The following is a 19,966-nucleotide window of genomic DNA, read 5'->3' on the forward strand; positions in this document are numbered from 1 at the left end:
TACTCCTTTTATTCCATAATCTATATTAACTGAATTTTTAGGATTTTTTTCATTATTCTAGTTTAATTGTAAGTTTAAGAAAAATATTTTAATTTTTTTTTCATGTTTATTCTTTCCATTAATGAAGTTTTATAATTTTCTAGGAGTTAAACTACACTACTTACAAAATTATACTTCAATAAGGGATTATTTGTATTTATGATTTCATATTTAATCATCTTTATGAGGCTAATTAAATAAAAGGATAATAGAAGAAAATATGGTTCAAATTTTGTCCTTGAATACTTCTCCTAATATATGTGTATTATCTTAAAAATTCAGTTAATATGGAATAGATGGAGTATTTGTTAATTTCCATTTATGTGATTTGAATATATACCTCTTGAGCTATAGTATATATAATATTGGCAAATCAATATCTACTACATGATGTTGAATAATATATTCAGGCTTTGAAGCTTCATCAGCTGCCTCCTCTTGAGATTGCATTCCAACTTGTAAATCAAAAATTAAAAGTATAAGCAAATTAAATTTTGACACGGCAGACAATTGTTGAAAGTTATTCGTTTTCTTTAAACTAAGCAATTTATTTTTATTTTTGAAAAGTCTAAGCAAATTAAAAATTTTGACACGGTAGATAATAGTTGAAAGTCATTAAACTAATCAGCTATATCTAAACTCTATTAATATTTTTTATTTTTAAGCAACGACGGCTTTGCTGTGAAGTCTTTTGCAAAATTGAGTATTAATGTATGTACGTACTTTTTAGATTTGATCTAATATTAACACTCAAAGGGCAGCTCGGTGCATTTAAGCTTTTGCTATATGCAGGGTTCGAGAAAGGGCCCGTGATCTAATATTAACACTAATGCTATAAAAAAACTGATGTACTTGAATGTTGAATTGTTTACTCGAAGAAATATAGATCGTTATGATTTTTTCCTAGTTAGTATTTCTTTATTCTTACCCACAAGTTAATTACGAAGAAAAGCACCCTTAGCATGCTCCATATTCTATATAAATGCTTGCCCTAGATGTTCATGAGTACACCTCAAACAAGCAAAAAAAAATGTCTTCCATTCCACTCCCCACCACCAATACTCTCTCTTCTTCAACCACCACCACTTTTTCCAACTTGCATTCTTCTTCTCCTTTCTTTGCAAAGACATCGAAAATTTCCTCAATTATAAAGTATAATGGCCATCGTAATTTCCAAGTCTCATGCAAAACCATAGATGATAATAATCATGAGCATAACTCACCTATTGACATTTCTAAAAAAAGTAGCTATTCTTCAAGCAATATGATCGATAGAAGAAACGTGCTACTTGGATTAGGAGGTCTTTATGGTGCTTCTACTCTTGTTGGTGGTCTTCCTTTGGCGTTCGCGGCTCCGGTGGACGGACCTGACGTTACCAAATGTGGCCCCGCAGACTTGCCACCAGGTGCGCTATTGTTAGATAGTTTGTAAAATATATAAGTCCGATTATCGCACAAAAATTTAAACGAACATGTTTAATTTAGACTTTCTATATGAAGTAAGTTAATTTGGCTAGGCTTTGTTTATATCTAAAGAGTTTTTTCTTTCTTTCTTTTTCTAAAATAATATAGGAACAATATCTTTTTAAGAAATGTTATTTTCACACGTAGCTTAAAGTCATTTCATCTTAATTATTTTAACAGGTGCAGCACGGGTCAATTGTTGTCCTCCGATGACGGGGAATATCATCGACTTCCAGCTTCCATCATCCCCCACACTCCGTACTCGTCCAGCTGCTCATTCCGTGGATAACGCCTATATAGAGAAATTCAACAGAGCTATTCAGCTGATGAAACAACTTCCGGACGATGATCCACGTAGCTTCAAGCAACAAGCAAATGTTCATTGTGCTTATTGCGATGGTGCTTATGACCAACTAGGTTTCCCAAATTCGGAGCTCCAAGTTCATTCCTCTTGGATTTTTCTTCCATTTCATCGTTGTTATCTCTATTTCTTCGAAAGAATCTTGGGAAGTTTAATCAACGATCCCACCTTCGCGATGCCATTTTGGAATTGGGATCATCCTGATGGCATGCGCATTCCAGGAATGTACACAAACACTACTTCTTCTCTATACGATCAACTAAGAGATCGGAGGCATCAGCCTCCTATCATGGTCGATCTGGACTTCAATGGTACCGATTCTAACATAAGTAACGCTCAACAAACTTCTCAAAATCTCACAAACATGTATAGGCAAATGGTATCTCTAGGAAGAACTTCCGAGACTTTCCTCGGGGACCCTTACCGCGCTGGTGGTTTGCCCGGTGGAGGTGGGTCCCTCGAGAACATGGCTCATGGTGCGGTTCATATTTGGACCGGTGATAGAACCCAAGCTAATTTTGAAAACATGGGAGATTTTTATTCAGCTGCTAGAGACCCTATTTTCTATGCTCATCATTCGAATATCGATAGATTATGGAGTGTCTGGAAAACCCTAGGTGGTAGACGTCAAGACTTCGCCGACCCCGATTTTCTCAACACTTCATTTTTATTTTACGACGAAAAAGCACAAATGGTACGTATTAGGGTTAGCGATGTGTTGGATTCAAGCAAACTTGGATACGTTTATCAAAATGTAACGAATCAATGGATAAATTCGCGTCCAACGCCTAGGGTATCAAGGGCGCTGAGTAGCGTAAGGAGGCTCGTTGAAGCTAGAGCAGCTGATGATAATGTTATTACTTTTCCAAGACCAAAAGAAATATTCCCAACGAAACTTGACCATGTGATAAAAGTCATGGTGAAAAGGCCAAATAAGAAAAAGAGGAACAAGAAGGAGAAAAATGAGAAAGAAGAGATTTTAGTTGTTGAAGGGCTTGAAGTGGAGACTGATGTTTTTGTTAAGTTTGATGTGTTGATTAATGATGAAGATGAGACATTGATATCACCAGAAAATGCTGAGTTTGCTGGAAGTTTTGTGAATGTACCTCATCATAGTCATGGTAAGGGTGAGAAGAATTCGAAACGTAAAACGAAGCTAAAATTAGCTATAACTGAGTTATTGGAAGATTTGGATGCTGAAAATGATGAGAATGTGTTGGTGACTTTTGTACCCAAGAATGGTTCTGGTGCTGTTAAAATTGGTGGCGTAAAGATTGTCCTTGAGGATTAGAAACTTAATTTTAATTAATCATTTCATTTCCTCAAATAATTAAGCATTTTTCTTGATGTATTTTCTTTAATTAGTATCCCACTGTTTCTGATTAATGTTGCATTGGACAGTGTAATTCGTGGACACACGGTGTTTCTGATTTATGTCTATTGTAATCAACTCTTTGCATGGAATAAAGGAAGAAAAAGTGGTTGGATATTTTTATTATGCACTCGTTTGTCTAATTTTGACGAGGAAAAAAAAAGAGAGAAACTATTTTCTTTGAGGGGGTGTGCTAGGTTAAGGATCAAGTAATATCTAAAAAATTTAAAATATGTGTGCACTACTTATTATAAAAAGTGAACTATGAGAATTGATCTCCAATCTTTAACGTAAATAGCATAATATTTAATTAAGTGCACTATTTAGTAATTTTTTTTTATAGCAAAGTGCTAACAAATATAATATTATATCAATTTTAAAAACTAAATACATAACATACCTAAATTATAATAAAAGAAACCACAAATTAACGTGTTCATTAGACATTTTAACATATAAATTCGCCCCGCAACTAATATGAAATGTCAAGTATAAATGTATAATATAATTTCTCGAAGACTTGTACAACTCACGCAATCTTAGAAAAATATCATATATTGTGTACCTTTTTTGTGGGGGCGTCGAGGCTCGACGCTTACACACATGTATCCTTGTCAAATTAGATGCTATAGTCCACTAAGGATATGTAGTTAATTACTTTTTAAGAATCAAAGCACGTCTGTTGGACTTTCCATCACCTTTTCTAATGTAGTTTTAAATTTTAATTGTTTTTTTTTTGTAGTTTGTTAGAATTATGAATTGTTTTTTAGTTATTTGAGTATCAGTTGTTTTAATTATTTTATTTTATTTTGTATAAGATAATACATAAATTATCAAATATTATATAACTGATGCAGACATAAATACTGTAAATTGTCTCTTTACCATCTACCAAAATACCCTATTTGTATTAAATTATACTTCCTGCATTTCATTTTACTTGGTTGGGGATGTAAATAGGGTAGCGTAGACGGAAAAAGCCTTAACCTATCCTGCCTAACCCCATTTAGCATTTTTCAAAGTTTGCCAACGTTTAGTCACTTTTTATATTGTTTTCTCTCTCTTTTTTTTTTCTATCTTTAATTTAATTTATTCAAAGCCTTTTATTTTTTACGGATACTTTTCCAGTTGAAAATTTGCTTTTGAAATGTTTTCCAGTCAAATATATGCATGAATTTTGTTGAAGAAACATCGAAATAAACACCGATTTGCAAAACAAAATAAATCATTTTTTCGGGAGCGAGATGTTAAATATGCGATTTTCATTGGAAAAAAAATATATATTCCAAGAACTTGTATATTACTTGGTTCTTGCTAGTGGTCCATACAAATAAAGAACCATTATCTATATTTTACAATGTTGGTAATGTACTGGACTATTCCTAGTATATGTTTGAAAAATAGTCTCTATTAAAATTCATTTTCATTTGTTTAATCAGCAAAGGCTGCTACTTTGATAAAGCAATAATTAGCGGTTTGGTTTTTTTTTTACCCGATCCATCTCTTAACCCGGACCTGTCCCTGACATACTCTAACCCATTGTTTTTTCTTTTGAAACGTAATCTTTTGCCTTATCCGTCCTGTCGCATCCCTTTATGTTGGCAAAGTTATTTAATTACGTAAATATTTTTATAATATTTACTATTTTTTTAATAATCTAAAATAATTACATAATTTCATTACAAATACAAATAGATATATTTATTTTGCTATCATATATACTTTAACTATAGATACATAGAAAGAGAGGCGACCGAGAGAGGAGAGCAAAATACAATGGAGGCAAGTGAGAGAGTAGAGGTGTCAAATGGACAAGTTAGGTTGAAATTGAGAATATTAAAATGGGTTGGAATAAAAATTGAATTGGGTCATGACCCGTCTAAATTTACTTTGGGCTCAAATGGGTTGGACTCGATTGGGCTTAAATTCGGGTTGGGTCATGACCCGCCCAATTTGACCCGCTTAATCTCAATAATTTTAACATATTATTATTTACATTTTATAACCACAATTAAATTTCAACTCATGAAAATAAAAATAAAAATTTACAAATGGACAGATTAATCTTAAAAGAAATAAAATAGATAATAATTCATACATTTAATATGAGAACATACATTATACTAACACAAATAAAGAGCCTTAAAATGAGTTGAAATTGTAGATTAAGTTGGGCTCAATTGAAGATTCTTTTAGGAATCTTTTAAAATAAATTAAGGCTTGAATAAGTTGAGATTGAATTTAATACAAATTATCTTGAGCCCAACCCATAAAAGTTTGGGCGGGTTGGGTGAGTCAACCTATATTTGGGCTCATTTTGACACCCCCGTGAGAGAGTCAATGTATTTTAGATACATGCGAATTACAATAGATAATATATTCGTGATATCAGATATATTCTAAAATATCAGTACTTTCTCAAATACATTCTAAAATACATGTACATACACTAGAAATTACACTTAATTAATTTTGACCTCATATATTCGAAATATATATATCTGAATGTGTCAAATATATGTATAATCAAAATTTAACACAAATAATAATTTTGAAAACACATGAAAAGACAGATAAATAGGCTTTGTTGTTTGGCCTTAAATCTTCCCGTGGCCAAGTGGTCAGCCCCTCTCCGCCCCAATTGTCATTCTTGTATTTGTGCTCGACTCCTTTTACTAAAAATAATAATTATTTTTTACTTTTTCATTTTTTCTCTATACTACGTAGCTAAAAGAATGTGATTTCCAACGAAGAAGCCCACCAGGTGTTTGTCTTTGTGCTTTAAAGAGTTTTTTTTTTGTTTTTTCATAAAGTTAGTTGCATTCTGATTTCTAATTTCCATACATGGTAGCAGCTTATTTAGATCTCTTGTATTTGATGCTAACAAAATATTCATCCCATCTGCTTGTGTATTATATATAGATATTGGCGGATTCAAGAATTAAAGTTAGTAGGTGTAGTTACCCTGTACCTACTATTTCTATGTCACAATGGCGCTTATTAAGTGTAGACATGTACTAGTTTGTTTTTTTTCCAAAAACTTTCAACTCTGTAATGTATTTCTGTTTGTACATGGATGTTAAAAAGTAAGCAATATTTTAGGATTTCAAAACGGACAGGGGAAAATTGAAGAGATCAATAAATTATATTTTAGGGATAATTACGTCACATGGCCATTCGGCAAAAGTAATTATCAAAAAAATGATCATTCGTTGTATAGGCATATATAGTCAGAGTATATTTCATGTATAGTAAAACTATATTCAGTTTTGGAGTGTATCATAATGTATATTCAATATATAGCTCATGTATAAGTAATGTAAATAAAACATGGCTATATTTGTTGTAAACTAATTAGTCTATTGTATATATTTGAAATTGTCCCCTAAATTTTATGCATATTCATTCACTATTATGTCTTGTGCTGGATAAACATTGTTTTTTCTGAGTTTCAGAAATTAATGTGTTGGGTGAGAAACATTGTGTGAAACAACATTGTTATTACCGTGCATTAACTAATTCTTCCTAGTAATCAGGTGCAGATCAGATGAATGAAAGTGATAATGATGTATGATAACAGTGATTAACTAAACTCTGCTTGACAACCAAAAAATTAATAAGGTTCAAAGTCTGAAAACTCCTGGAAAGTAGCGTGACATACAAAATGCAGAAACAAGGAAAAACCTGGACTATACAAAACAACATAAGCATTCACGCGTATACTTTTAAATTCTGAAAGTAATGACAAAGTTATGTACATTCTACAAAACCAGTCACAAAGGTGTAATAAATATTGTATGTATTGCAGGTGATAGAGCAAAACTAGAGTTTAGCTCACTTCTCTCTGTCCCCCAGACAAAAAAGAATATAATGTCTAGCATTTCGCTCCTAGTAATATGCATGAAATCACAGCTCAAGAAACATCTATAGAACACCTGCCAGGGAAAGCATCATTATTCTAATTGCTCAAACCTCTTAAAAGCGTCTATGTGCATTAATGCCGATATATATTGACACCTATAGTGATCTTTTTTTCTTTTTTTCTTTTTCTTTTTTTTTGTGGAAAAAATGACTATAAACTTTATGTCTCTGGATTAGGATCTGTCTCAATTTCTTGAGCCAATTCCCTTGTCAACATGTCAGCACGATCATCTTGCCCACCAGCAAAAGTATAGACTCTGAATGCAAATTGGAAAGCCTTCCATAGAAGTTTTGCTGATCCCTTTTTGTGACTATCATTTTTCGGTCCAGCTCCTTCATTTTCCGTTTGCTTTGCTTCTCTCCTCTCCTGATTCAGTTCAAGTGTTACTTCAAAAGATGTTCACTAAAATATGAAGGTTAGTGATTTCACAAGAATTACTACGTTTTCTACATGCTTTACACTGTGCTAACCTTCAAAGTCAGTTCCATACAGTTGGAGGAAACATCCACCATCAATTCTTTGATACGCACAAGAATGCCAAAATCAAAGTGGATTTTATGGCTTGTAAATTTCTTGGATTCGTCATCTTTTGTCCGTTCCAATGTGTCCATTTCTCCTTTGATCTAGATGATAGAACCATTTGTTAGAGCTACTAATGGAAGTATAAAAATTTGTGTCATGAGGAATTTTAAACTACATTGTGAGAAGTTTTCAACTGCGAACTTAGTTTTACCTTGTTGAAGTAACTCTCAGCTTTGTCAAGAAGTTGTCCAACAGGTGGTACTAGTGGCCAATTCTGTAGAGTTTTGGCAATTGAATCTAACTTGGTGTGAAGTGCTGCAGCCATCCTCAATGCTTCCAACTTCTTGATAGGAAATTCTTCAAACCTTGCTAGCACCTATATCAAGATTACTTTAAGCCAACATCCTGAAGTGGGAATCATGGAGAAATATGTATACAACAGATATATATATGAAACCTGAGATTCATCCGTTAGTTTTTCTAGGTTGGATTCTACAGTTTTGTGGAACTTAATAAGCTCAGACATATCTGATGTTTGGAAAGAGGCAATCGCTGTTTTCATCTCCTTAATTGTTTTTGCATGTACTTTAGCATCCTCCTCGATTTGTTGGTGGTATGCCGACCTGAGACATATATGACATAATTTTCAAAGATATATCGAACGCATATGAAAGTTTCACCTCTACTCAATAATCTGTTGGAGGATCTCAATAATATTACCTTTTTGTCATCTCTGCTAATGCATCAGCCATTCCTTGCTTACCTCCTGCTGGTGCACTAGCACTAGCTTTTCCCTTTCTCCCCTTTGATTTACCATCAAAACTAGATCCTTCAACTTTTCCCTTGAGAAGTCGATAAAGATTTCCCATTTGAGATGATCTCTTCAATTTAGTGGCTGCTTTCCTAGGTCCTAGGCTCCTGGCACCTGCAAACCCTGGTGGTGGAGGAGGTGCAGCTCCTTTTCCCATTGGCATGGGTGGAGGTGGTTCTGGCATTCTTCCATTTGAAGTCATTGGTGGAGGTGGGGGTGCAGGTGTCATAGCCTTTGATCCCATGGGAGGAGGGGGTGGAGGGGTAGTAACCTTTGATCCCATGGGAGGTGGGGGTGGAGGCGGAACTGATATTACATGTCCCGATGTCATGGGAGGTGTTGGGGGTGGCGGAGGTGCCACTCCTTTTCCTGATGTCATGGGAGGTGGTGGGGGTGGGGGAGGTGCCACTCCTTTTACTGATTTCATGGGAGGTGGTGGGGGCGGGGGAGGTGTCACTCCTGATGTCATGGGAGGTGGTGGAGGTGGAGGTGGAGATGTTATTTCGTTTCTTGTCATGGGAGGAGGTGGTGGTGGTGGTGGTGGGGGTGCAGATATTGACTTCATAGGATGTTGTGGTGTTGCTACATTGGCTGATGTCATGGGAGATGGTGGAGGAGGAGGAGGCAATGGAGCACCACTTGGTTTTGCTAATAATGGTGCAGGCCTTGACCCTTCTGCATTCCCTGATGAATTGGGTACTGGTGGAGGTGGTGGTTGTGGTGCTGCTGGTGCAAAAGTCGATGGTTGGTTCGATAATAAGTCTCCATCTGGTGTGAGTAAAGAAATTTGCAGAGTAGATGTTGGTTTTTGTGAGTCTATGACATTCAACGATAAAGTGAGCGGTGATTGTGTCCCTGCTCCTTGTTCTGGAAGTGAAGGAGGTAAAAGCACATCCAAGGTAACATGTCCTGACACTGGTAGATTATTTTTGGCATCAGTTTTACATGTTCCTTTATTTTCTGATTCAGCATCCATACTAGTCAGTAGAATATCTGGCAAGTCTGTCATTTCACAATCTTGCCCAAATTCCTTATCATCTTTGCCTTTCACTTGAGAATCTTTCTTCGCCTCTACATCTGACTTTTGTTCATTAACTGTTTTTGTTAATTGAACCACAAAATTTGAATCTTGAGCTGCTACATTAGGGAACATATGGAAAGAGAGGCGCTTTACATCAATAGGATTTAGCTTGCCAACTGCTTGAACCCTGAGTGGCAGAAGACGTGGTGGAGAGTATGATGCCTTTGTATTCTTCTTGCTCCTTAACTCAGGGAGAACTGAAGTTGGGGTCACTGGAGTACTCGAGAGGGAGGATTTGGCACTAGAGTAAGATTCAGAAAGAACCCTCCCAAACGTGTTGAATGACGGACGTTCATATCTTATCTGGTCATCCTCATCCTCGTCCTCGTCCTCGTCCTCATCCTCATCCATCATATCAAACATCCTTTCACTGGCTAGCTGAATCATGTCATCGAGCAATAACACTCCTAAATTGGTTGTAATTGAAAAGATCATTAATATTATCTTACATAAGATCCAAGAGATAAATAATAGATGGACAACATTTCTATTTGGTGTTGCAATAAACTGTATGACGTACCATAGTGTTCCAAATTGTCTTGTTTACTGAATGAATCCTCCTTGCATTTGACCATCCACTCATCATTGCCTGTCCACATTTCCCCTATTGATATCAGAGTATCAAAAAAGAATTGCAGTGCCTGAGAAATATAACAATTGGTTAGCACAGTAAACTGTGTATCCTCTATAGCAAGACGTTGAACTTGTAATGCTTAATACAGTCGAGTAAATAGTAACCTGCTGCATCGGTGCTTCATCAATTTTTGACAAAGAAATAGATGGATTGATTGTAGGATACAGTTGTTGCAGATCTTTCAGCGTCAAAATCAGCAGCTGTGGAAAAAATTTCACCAGAGGTTACCAAATTCTGCTTTGCTCTTTTTGTTTCAGAGTTTACCTTCTTTACATTGCCATCACGTTAAAGTAACCTGCTATAACCATTTTGAGTATGCTGATGGCGTACAATTCATTTATACTTCATTATATATACGTTAAGACCTTTCACAGAATGTTATTGTGCTTGAGTTTTGAAGACAAGTAACAGAAAAGTACCTCATTTACAGATGCAGAGCCAATACAAGGGGACAAGTCAAGCAAGTCTCTCAAGGTGAGGATCTTGTTCCGAAGCTCAGTCATTATTATGAAGTTTCCTGCTACTCTACATGAATTGCGAACCATAGAACCTTTGGATTTAAAACTTTTTGATACTGCTATGGGAGGTGTTTTCTTCTTTTCAACAATAGGACTTCTCCTTGTCTCTTTCATGTCTTCTTCCTGCAAATGTTTGTCAACTACTGTTGGGGCTCGTTTGGTAGGGGATGAATTAGAAAAAATAATGCATGCATTAGATTTGCGTATTACTAATACACAAGCATAAGTTATATACTCTATTTAATATTATGCTATGTATAACTAATACATGAGAAACCATGGTATTAGTAATGCTGATTAAAGATACAGTTGCCTCTCTAAACCTTTTTCACATTCTTTCCACCATATTTGTGGAAGATATTTTTGTTAACTAATGTTTTTTTTTAGAAATTATGCAATGCATGTTATTTTTAATTCACCAAACCAAACAATGCATAAGAAATAATCTCAGCATAACTAATACTAGCATTACTAATACACCATATTCAAACTATTCTCATGCATCCTACCAATTTTCTATGTTTGTTCATACTAAGATCATAAAATTCACATCTATGACAGAACCAGGCTCAGTATGTCCAAAATAAGTTGCAAGGTGATTTTTTTCATTGTTTATTTCTTATTGAAAGAAACATTTCTTCTCAAGTTTCTGTCAGAGATCATTATGCATTGGCTGTTTTTTTCCTTAAGCAAAAACTGGTTTTCTCTAATCAAAACATGTTCTATATCACCTTATTGTTGTATGCAATCTTCTCCTCTTAATCTTTTTTTTTCTTCTAGCTCTTCTTAATCTGTTTCATCATATGATGCAATTCATTAATCACTAGGTTTTCCTTTAAAAAAAAAAAGAAGAAAGAAAACAAGGAACATGGAGTCAAAAAGGAAATGTTGGCAGAAATCTTCTTCCAAATTCAACATGGCCACCTTTGAGGTTTTGCATGGAATATAGCAGTGAAAAATTAATGTAGGATTTAGCTTTCTGGTATATATAGGATTTTTTCATGCACAAATTGACAGAACATTTATACTTTTCAATAAGGTTATAACATGTTCAGACAACATCAGAAATTTTAAGGGAAGAAAGTTCTGATGAAATATTTTTGAGGTTTTCTTAAGGATTTATCATATGTTAATATATTTGGGCTATAAAACTTTTTAATGAAACATTTTTGAGATTTCCTTAAGGATTTATCATATATTTACGCTATAAAACTCTCTTCTCAATTCAAAACCTTTTATGAGGAGAATTCTTTTGATTGTTTATGTTGTTTTATTGCTTAATTAATTTGTTTGACCTTGTGATACAATTGATTATGCACTTGGATTTCCAAGAAAACAGAAATTAACATTGGCAGAAAGCTTCCAAATTCAACATGGCAATCTTTGAGGTTTTGCATGGAATTATTACAAATATTGAAAATCCAGGATCAAGGTAAATTTACATTCTTTTTAAGATGATCATAACATGTTCAGACAACAAATAAGAAAATATTTAAGAGAAAATGGAAGAAGAAAGAAAGAAAAGTAAAATACCTCAAATATTTTAGTATGCTTCCTGCGTGAAAAGAAAGGAGGCACACCAAAGCATGCCCCAATGGCCATTTCAAATGAGTAATGCCAAGCCTTATACCAGATTGAAGAAAAACACAATAATAAGAAATAAAAAAATGATTTTACCAGGTCAACTTTCTTTGTTTTTTCGACAATTGAAAAACCATAAATATTATTCGCTGACGCAAAAAATCGGTGAATGAAAAAAAATATAATAATAGATATGATTAAAAGAATTTTGGAGGAGGAAGAAGAACAAGAGCATTCAAGATTAATATTTGATTAAAAAATAAGGTAGTAATTAATAGTTGTAGGAAAATTGATAAATTAAAGAAGACTCATATAACGTGCAGAGCAAAAGAGGAATAATAATATGATATGATGGACAAGCTCTGGAGTCAACTGGGAAATTGGTTAATCCAACTTATCACATGGACAAACACTTCTTCTCTCTTTTGTTACCAAAATAGAGAGAGAGTGTTAAGACAAAAAAAAATGATGGAGGTCAATTATTCAAATTAATTTTCTTGGTTTTTTGAGGCCAAACCGTGTATGACCCCTAAATTTTTGGGTTTGTTAATATGTGTTGTTTTTATCTTCTTTTTTTTTTTTAAAATGATTTTGAGCTGTATCTGATGGGTACACTTCTAGATATAAGTTTATCTAAGCTCCTGAAAATTAAGGAGTCTTTTAGTGATAAAAAAACATGTTTGCTACTCAACTGGTTGTCCACCCCGATAAATAAGGGGCGAATGATATAAAAGATATTTATACAACCAGATTTATTGTGAAAATATTGTGACAGTCATCAATGAGATGCCTCACTTTCATTGTAACTGACCTCAGGGATGGGAGCTAGGGTAAGCAAGGAGTTTATCTGAATCATTTTTGTTGAAAAATAATATTATATATATATATATATATATTATGTTAAATTTATTTTTATATGTAATAGATATTGAATCCTCTTAATTTTTCATGTATTTACTTCTTTCTACTTTGAATTCCGTTAGTGAAAGTTTGATACTGCTATTGGAACGATCATTTGTCCACTGTATTATAGCTTCAAAACGTATTAAAGACTAATGGATGATGATGTACAACCTTACCAAAAAAAAAAAAAACTTGGGTACAATGAAGGGGAAAAGGGAATGGAGAAAATTGCTCATGGATGATGATGTCATATTGTCATAGGGACAGAAATTAAGAATGGTACATTAACTGGACAAGTACGAACTTTGAAAAGTTCAACTGGTGCTTTACCTAATAAACTAACATGTTCAAACAACTGGTTCTTTGATCTTGAATAGAAATCAAACTGAAAAAAATATATGAAAAGATGGAAGTTTCTATATTGTGTGTCTTAGTGGTGACTTGTGATTTAGGACATGCCTGTCCCAAATCAAAATAAAGAGACAGTTCAAGTAATTAAGTACTAATAAATAAATGTACAGATAGATGTTGAAATCTTTGACAATTCCTGTGATTTCAAAACTGTCCCCTTTCATATATCATCCTGTCAAAGAATTGGCTTCCACAACTTTGTAAAATGTGAGGATTATACAAAACTTATATGAATCAAGAATAATTATGGGAAGACAGATGTTCATAGTACATGGTAACAACTCCAGAAAGTACCAAATCCTACCTTCACTTATTCAGCAACAAGAAACAAGATTTGCTATTACAAGTTTTAACTCACAGATAGATTTACAAATAACTTTACACAACATATGAACGAATAGCAGTATACAAATAATAATAAAGCCTCAATCAACTATACTGGCAAAACCTTATGATGGGACATGAATGTCTAAATAAATGAGAAGATATAACTTGCATTAAACCAGCAAGCAAGGCTGTCCTAGTAAACAAAGAATCTCTAATTTCCATCGAAAATATTTTATTTCTCCAAGATATATTTGTGAATAGTCCAATGTGCACAAAGCAACGAGTTGTGGATGTTCCAAGTTCGTGCAAAACAATCAAACATTTTAAGGTCGGATCATAGTTTTCCTTGATGGAGTTCTCCTTAATGCTTAACCTGCACTGGAAATGTGTGAACTTTGGATGAAGGTGATATCTTTGATGAAGCTGTTTTACTTCCTGACGGCCCTTTCTTGGAAGCTGCTGGGGACGAACCCTTAGCTGCACTTCTTTCTGCAATCCTTTTTTGTCTCTCGATCACTAGTTCTTCCATTCTCTTACGCATTTCTTCCTCCTATATAAACAATGAGCATGCATGATATATAAGAAAGATAAAAATAATGGAGGCAAAAACCAGGAAAAAATGAGGTTACTGGTTATTGTTGTACCCGATCTAATTTGCTCTTCTGGGTTGTCAGCTTGTTAGGAGGAGGAGACATCTTCTTGCTCTTTGCTAAAGCATCAATCCTGCTCCTTGACAAGGATCCTGGGGAGATTTTAGACCTTGCATCTTTCCCGGTCTTTGCAAGACCGTCCTTGGTTGTGCTTTTACCTTTCACAGGAACATTTTCTTCAATAGGAGGAGTTTTTGCCTCAACTGCAGAAGATTTTTTATCAACTTGAATGAAAGAAGCTTCGATCTGAAAATCCAATTCTGGTTGCCAAGATGCTTCAATAGGATCCAAACTAGAGTCTCTTGCAAGCACCACACAGAGGTCATCAGGTTGACTGGCCCCAGATGTACTAAGCTTGGTTTTTGATGACACTGCATCACCATTTTCAGCATTTGCTGCGGCAACCAAGTCTGCATCCATGCCAATGTCTGTTTTCCACTGAGAGCCATAATGATCATCAAAAGATGGTCGAGACTGTACCATGAAAGAATCATCAATAGGAGCAGCTCTTTCACTTTCGACTTGAGAGGAACTTTTCTGAGTTAACATGCCACTGTCATTGTCAAATATCATTCGCTTAGCCTCTTGAATTTCTGAACTGCCGGAGTGGTTGACAACAAACCAATCTTCCCCGTTACTCTTTCTAATAGCAGAGGATTCAGAACCAAAATCAGATGGAGTTCCCAATGTATTGCCTCCTGATGGTTCTTTGTGCGAAAATAGAAGACGCACATCTTCAGATACTCCTTTCTTCAAACTTGGCCTCATATCCTCACCATTGGCAAAATCTACCATGCTAACCTTTGTGTCATTTTCTTCATAATTTTTGCTCATGAGAAGAGAATCATCAGTTGTCAGATGGTCTCTTCTGACATTCTCACCAGAATTCTTGATCCCATAGCCTTCATCCTGGAAGTTCAAAGGTAGATGGTCACTTTCATCATTCATACTTGAATCCTCACGACTCATCAAAATATTCTGGAACGCATCCCAAGCCTTATTTCCTTTTGCTTTCTCAGATAACTTTGGTGACATGCCCTCATTTAGGTCCGTGTTGCTGTAACCATTTGATTCATTCTCAACATCAAGATTCTGATGTCCTCTATTCTTGTTCCTATGTCCTTTTGAGTTGCGACGTTTCTCCAGTATTGCAACAGCATCATCTACCTGCTCTTTGATAGAATCTTCATCGAGTAAATGAGATTCTGCTGAAGAAGAATCATAAGAAGATCCATCATTTTCCTCATTCTTTTTATTGGAAGTGATATAATTGATGTTGCGAATAACAACTGTTTTTGAGGATTTCCTCTTGTGCTTTTTAGTATGAGAGTTCTCCCTTGAAGAATGTTTTTTCTCATGCTTCCTAACTTCATCTGAATCAGTTCCAGAATCAGAGGCACTCGACTCAGTTTGTTCATCATCTTCTGAACTGTCATGTTCTTTAGATTTCTCCTTCTTCTTTGATCGTTTGTGAGAGTCCCTAACAGAACCATTTGTTGAGCCATTTACATTTTGTGGCCACTGCATATGTGCTGGATAGTATTGTAAAGGATGCATGCCAGCAAAAGGCATCTGTTGAGCTGGGCCATGAAAGTTGTACATATATGGAGGAATCTGGTTCTGCCATGGCATCTGCATCTGAACTTTTGCTGACATGGATGGATCTGATGCAGGAAGATTCTCATCTGCACATTTAGCAGTTGATGTTACCAAAAAAAGAAGCTTAGTCTATGTTGCAGACATACATTTATATGCACATACATTGGTATATAAAATGTTTCTTGATCATTGATCATCGGTATGTATAACACTACCTAATTTAGTTCTTATGACAAATCCTTTCTTCTACCATGAAATTAATCTAAGCACACAGATGGAAACTAATCAGTCAAAATTACAATAATTAAGTAAAAGTTCCCCTTTTATATTTTGACTGGTATTAACATGAGAGAGATGTTGACTCTGCTGATAATGTAAATACCAGCTACACTAAAATCTAATTGAATAAATTAATGTTAGGGAAGAATAGATAGGATACCTTTGACACCATTTGAATTTGTTGATTCCTTCGAGTCAGAACTATCCAAAGAGCCATTATTGTCATATGCAAGAATAACACCTTGATTTCCCAAGTACGATAGATCCACTGGCGTACATGCCTTCATTGCAGCTACCTCATCCATCCATTGGCCATCTGTGTGCTTTTGCTTGTAAAGTTCCTTGAAGTCAACACATGCATCCCTACAAGAAAGATAAGATTACACAAATTGAAGTTACAAAAAAAATAGAGCTATAACAGTTGACTCAATCTTGACATCCTCCCATACAGTATTATGTAGACAGTGAAAGACGTAGAAGCTTGTTATTATATCATCGTCAAGAGCTACATAGGAGTTTTCTAGTTCCATGTGTAGGAGATACTTCCCTTGAAAATCAATATAAATGCACCATTTTACATTTTACCTTGCAGCAAATTTTAAGAGTAACACACATACAAAAAGAAGGATAAACATAACAATGTGTGATGATGCACTTTGCACTCCCCAAAAAGAGATTTCTTTGGTTGTTAGGCCACAGATATCCTCCAGACTCTGTTTTCTGTTATGCACTGGAATGGAAACAAAGGTTCACAATGATGATTGGAACCTGCCATACATATTTCTTCCAACTAAAGTAGTCAAAGACAAACACCGGTGATCAATTTACACCTGCTGTTTTTCTTTATCTACATACGCAAGCTACAAAATGTAGGTTATGAAGACACTATACTCTATCATACCTAAGACGTAAGGCACCAAAAGAATTAGCAAACTGTATGAGATCATCCAATTGGTCAATCTCAAAGCCTGCAACTGTTGCACGTGCATAAGCCATGGCCTGCTCTTTCCTAAGTAATGCCTTTCGGGTATCCAGGTGACGCTGAAGGTGAATCCTGAAACGATAAAAAACAAATAACTCTGTAAGATTCTCTGGTGGAGATGCATTGACAATTCACTGCTGCTTCCAAGGGCAGATAACTTACTTGGAGTTTTCTTTAGGTGCGGCATTATTAGCTTCTTCAACTTCAGATTTTGCCTAGAAAAACCCATCAAAGTGAAATTTTCTAATGAGCTACTAGACTCTAGGAAATCACTAGCCAAAATCTAACTGTGATCAAGTGAAATACCTTGAACGAATCATTTGATTTCCTGGTGCTCTCACTATTAGCTGGTGAGCTTCCTGCAAGTCAAGCGACAAATGTATATTAGCCCCAATCTGAATGTGGTAGGAACTCTACTGAGAAAGGTACAAATGTTATTTATCATAAAAAGAAGAAATCTAGAATTGACATCTAATGGACAATGCTTATCTAATTTCATGTTTACAGAAGGCGAAATTATCAGTATGTCTTGAACATACCTTCCTCTGAATTGCTGTTGGCGCATTCATTGGATTGAATGGAACTCTCGATCTGTGAGATCTCTCGTTCCAACCGCATAAACCTCTCAAGAATTTCAGGTGTACTTACAAAGCGTACAAATCTGCCACGAATGCAACAAAAGCCTAAGTAAATAAAATTGAGTCTTCCATTGCATCAGCTTCACATTTATGCTAGATCCAACAAGAATTCGTTCTTTAGTAATCAGTTACCTAATAGTTTGCAACTAGAGTATAACTTCCACTATGCAAAAAAACAATATTGGAATGATTATGCTAAAACAACACTACCCTGTTTCCAAAAAGTCCAATGAGCAATTATATCTGGATAAGTGAAGTTATTAGCAAAAAGTCCATAAAAATTTACTCTACTTTTTAAACCCATAATCACAATCTAGTGATGCTTTATGACCAATTTGCCAATAATGATAATGCTAAAACAACTCTACTTCTTTCTCCTATTTAGCCTGCATTAATTAGAACCTACATCATAATCAATCAACCATTTACCATCAAGATCATCTGCAAGAAACTTTCAGCAATTCCAGAAGTTCCACATGATTAACATGTTGGTACTAATGAACAATGACAAAATTACTAAAAGCTTAAAACTTTTCAAAGATCAAATAAAAATTATACCTTTGGAATGTGGCTTTGGTGAACCAGTAGGCATGAGTTGAAGGTGGCCTCATAGTGATTGAATACCCACCTTTTGGAATCTGATCTTTAGCAAATTTCAAGTGAGAAATGAAAGGTTCCACCAACCCAGATGCCAGTTTCTCATTTTTACCCCCAGAAAACACCACAAGATCACATCTTTTTCAATACCCACAAACCAAAAACAGAAAAAAATCAAATCTTTATCAGTTTCCATAACAATACAAGCTAAAAAACAGTTAACCAAGGGGAGAAAGGTTGGGGGGTGTGTGTGTAAAACCAACCTTGTTCTAGTTGGGGTGAGCTGAAACAGTGCATAATCAAGAAGGGTCTTGGAATCCATGTTCAACTAAAGCAGGCTTAGTGGAGAAAGGGGGAAAAAATGGGGGAAAAAAAAAGAAAAAAGATGAAACTCAAATAGGAAAAGAAATGGTTGTAAAGAACAAAGACATGTTCAAGAACGTGACATTGAGAAATCTTTTTGTTGAAGATGAACTGTAAATGGAAGAGATTGCCAGCAAGAAATGGCAAGAATTGCACATGGAGAGATTTTTTTTTTTTTTGAGCTTGTGAGCTATAGGTTATAAGCATTTTTATTTTTTTTGACAATATGGGAGTGGGCCCCACATTTCCCCTCTCAATTATTTGATTTTTATTCCAAGTACCCATTATCTCTTTGTCTTCACTCTTTCTTTCATGAATTTTTTTTTAAAGAAAAATCTATAGACACTCTTAAAAAAAAATGTAAATTTAAGTGAACCGACAGTTTTTCATTTTGTCTTTTCAATATTTTAATATATATGAGTATATACTTTATGTCAAACATACTATTATGCTCAACATTTTGCAATTAAAGCTGGTAATTAAAATGGTGTATTAGTAATTTCTATCGTTCAATATAATATTTGACTGGACATACAGTTTTAGTAATTATAAAAAAAAGTTATTTAAAATAAATTTAAATAGTCGTGTGAGTATAAGTAATTTTATTCAAGGTAAATAAAAAGTTTTAAATTAAATTATTTTTATAATAGATTAAAAGTGAAAGCGTGTCACGTAAATGGTATGTCATTTTTTTCAAGAGTGAATAATCTTGTTTTCTTTTTAATTATATCATTAACTTTTCTCTTGATAATTATAATCTTATAAATATATTATCATGCATGAACATAATTTGTCTGTGGTTGCTTTAAAGGATCTTTAAAAGGATTGTTTTCCTTCTAATGGGTCCATGAATTGAGATCTTTGACTATAATCATCATGTTTGCATATTTTTAAATCTTATTTTAGAAATAA

At 34.6% G+C, this 19,966-nt stretch overlaps 3 protein-coding genes and 1 long non-coding RNA gene across 4 annotated transcripts; 2 read left to right on the forward strand and 2 right to left on the reverse strand.

Annotated features, from left to right (window-relative positions):
• The first annotated feature begins 931 nt into the window (after positions 1–931).
• On the forward strand, positions 932–3,366 carry LOC129875070 (polyphenol oxidase, chloroplastic-like). The gene is made up of 2 exons (XM_055950499.1): positions 932–1,445; positions 1,684–3,366. The coding sequence occupies exons 1-2, from the start codon at positions 1,022–1,024 to the stop codon at positions 3,153–3,155; spliced, it is 1,896 nt and encodes a 631-aa protein (XP_055806474.1). The 5' UTR covers positions 932–1,021; the 3' UTR covers positions 3,156–3,366.
• Positions 3,367–6,940: 3,574 nt separating this feature from the next.
• Positions 6,941–10,950, reverse strand: LOC129871949 (uncharacterized protein At4g04980). The gene is made up of 8 exons (XM_055946774.1): positions 10,626–10,950; positions 10,311–10,406; positions 10,093–10,213; positions 8,401–9,979; positions 8,138–8,303; positions 7,892–8,056; positions 7,629–7,781; positions 6,941–7,524 (listed from the first exon to the last, which is right to left on the reverse strand). The coding sequence occupies exons 1-8, from the start codon at positions 10,836–10,838 to the stop codon at positions 7,318–7,320; spliced, it is 2,700 nt and encodes an 899-aa protein (XP_055802749.1). The 5' UTR covers positions 10,839–10,950; the 3' UTR covers positions 6,941–7,317.
• LOC129871950 (uncharacterized) lies at positions 10,353–11,789 on the forward strand. Its single transcript, XR_008762351.1, has 3 exons — positions 10,353–10,429; positions 10,637–10,680; positions 11,552–11,789. It is a non-coding gene; the product is annotated as an uncharacterized LOC129871950 (long non-coding RNA).
• Positions 11,790–13,816: 2,027 nt separating this feature from the next.
• Positions 13,817–19,237, reverse strand: LOC129872306 (COP1-interacting protein 7). The gene is made up of 9 exons (XM_055947247.1): positions 18,955–19,237; positions 18,653–18,829; positions 17,996–18,117; positions 17,763–17,815; positions 17,619–17,671; positions 17,376–17,528; positions 16,635–16,837; positions 14,591–16,281; positions 13,817–14,496 (listed from the first exon to the last, which is right to left on the reverse strand). Exons 1-9 carry the CDS (start codon positions 19,011–19,013, stop codon positions 14,308–14,310), a joined length of 2,700 nt encoding a protein of 899 aa, XP_055803222.1. The 5' UTR covers positions 19,014–19,237; the 3' UTR covers positions 13,817–14,307.
• Between the last annotated feature and the right edge of the window lie 729 nt (positions 19,238–19,966).

Source organism: Solanum dulcamara, chromosome 11 (assembly GCF_947179165.1).
Source record: "Solanum dulcamara chromosome 11, daSolDulc1.2, whole genome shotgun sequence".
Taxonomy (NCBI): Eukaryota; Viridiplantae; Streptophyta; class Magnoliopsida; order Solanales; family Solanaceae; genus Solanum; species Solanum dulcamara.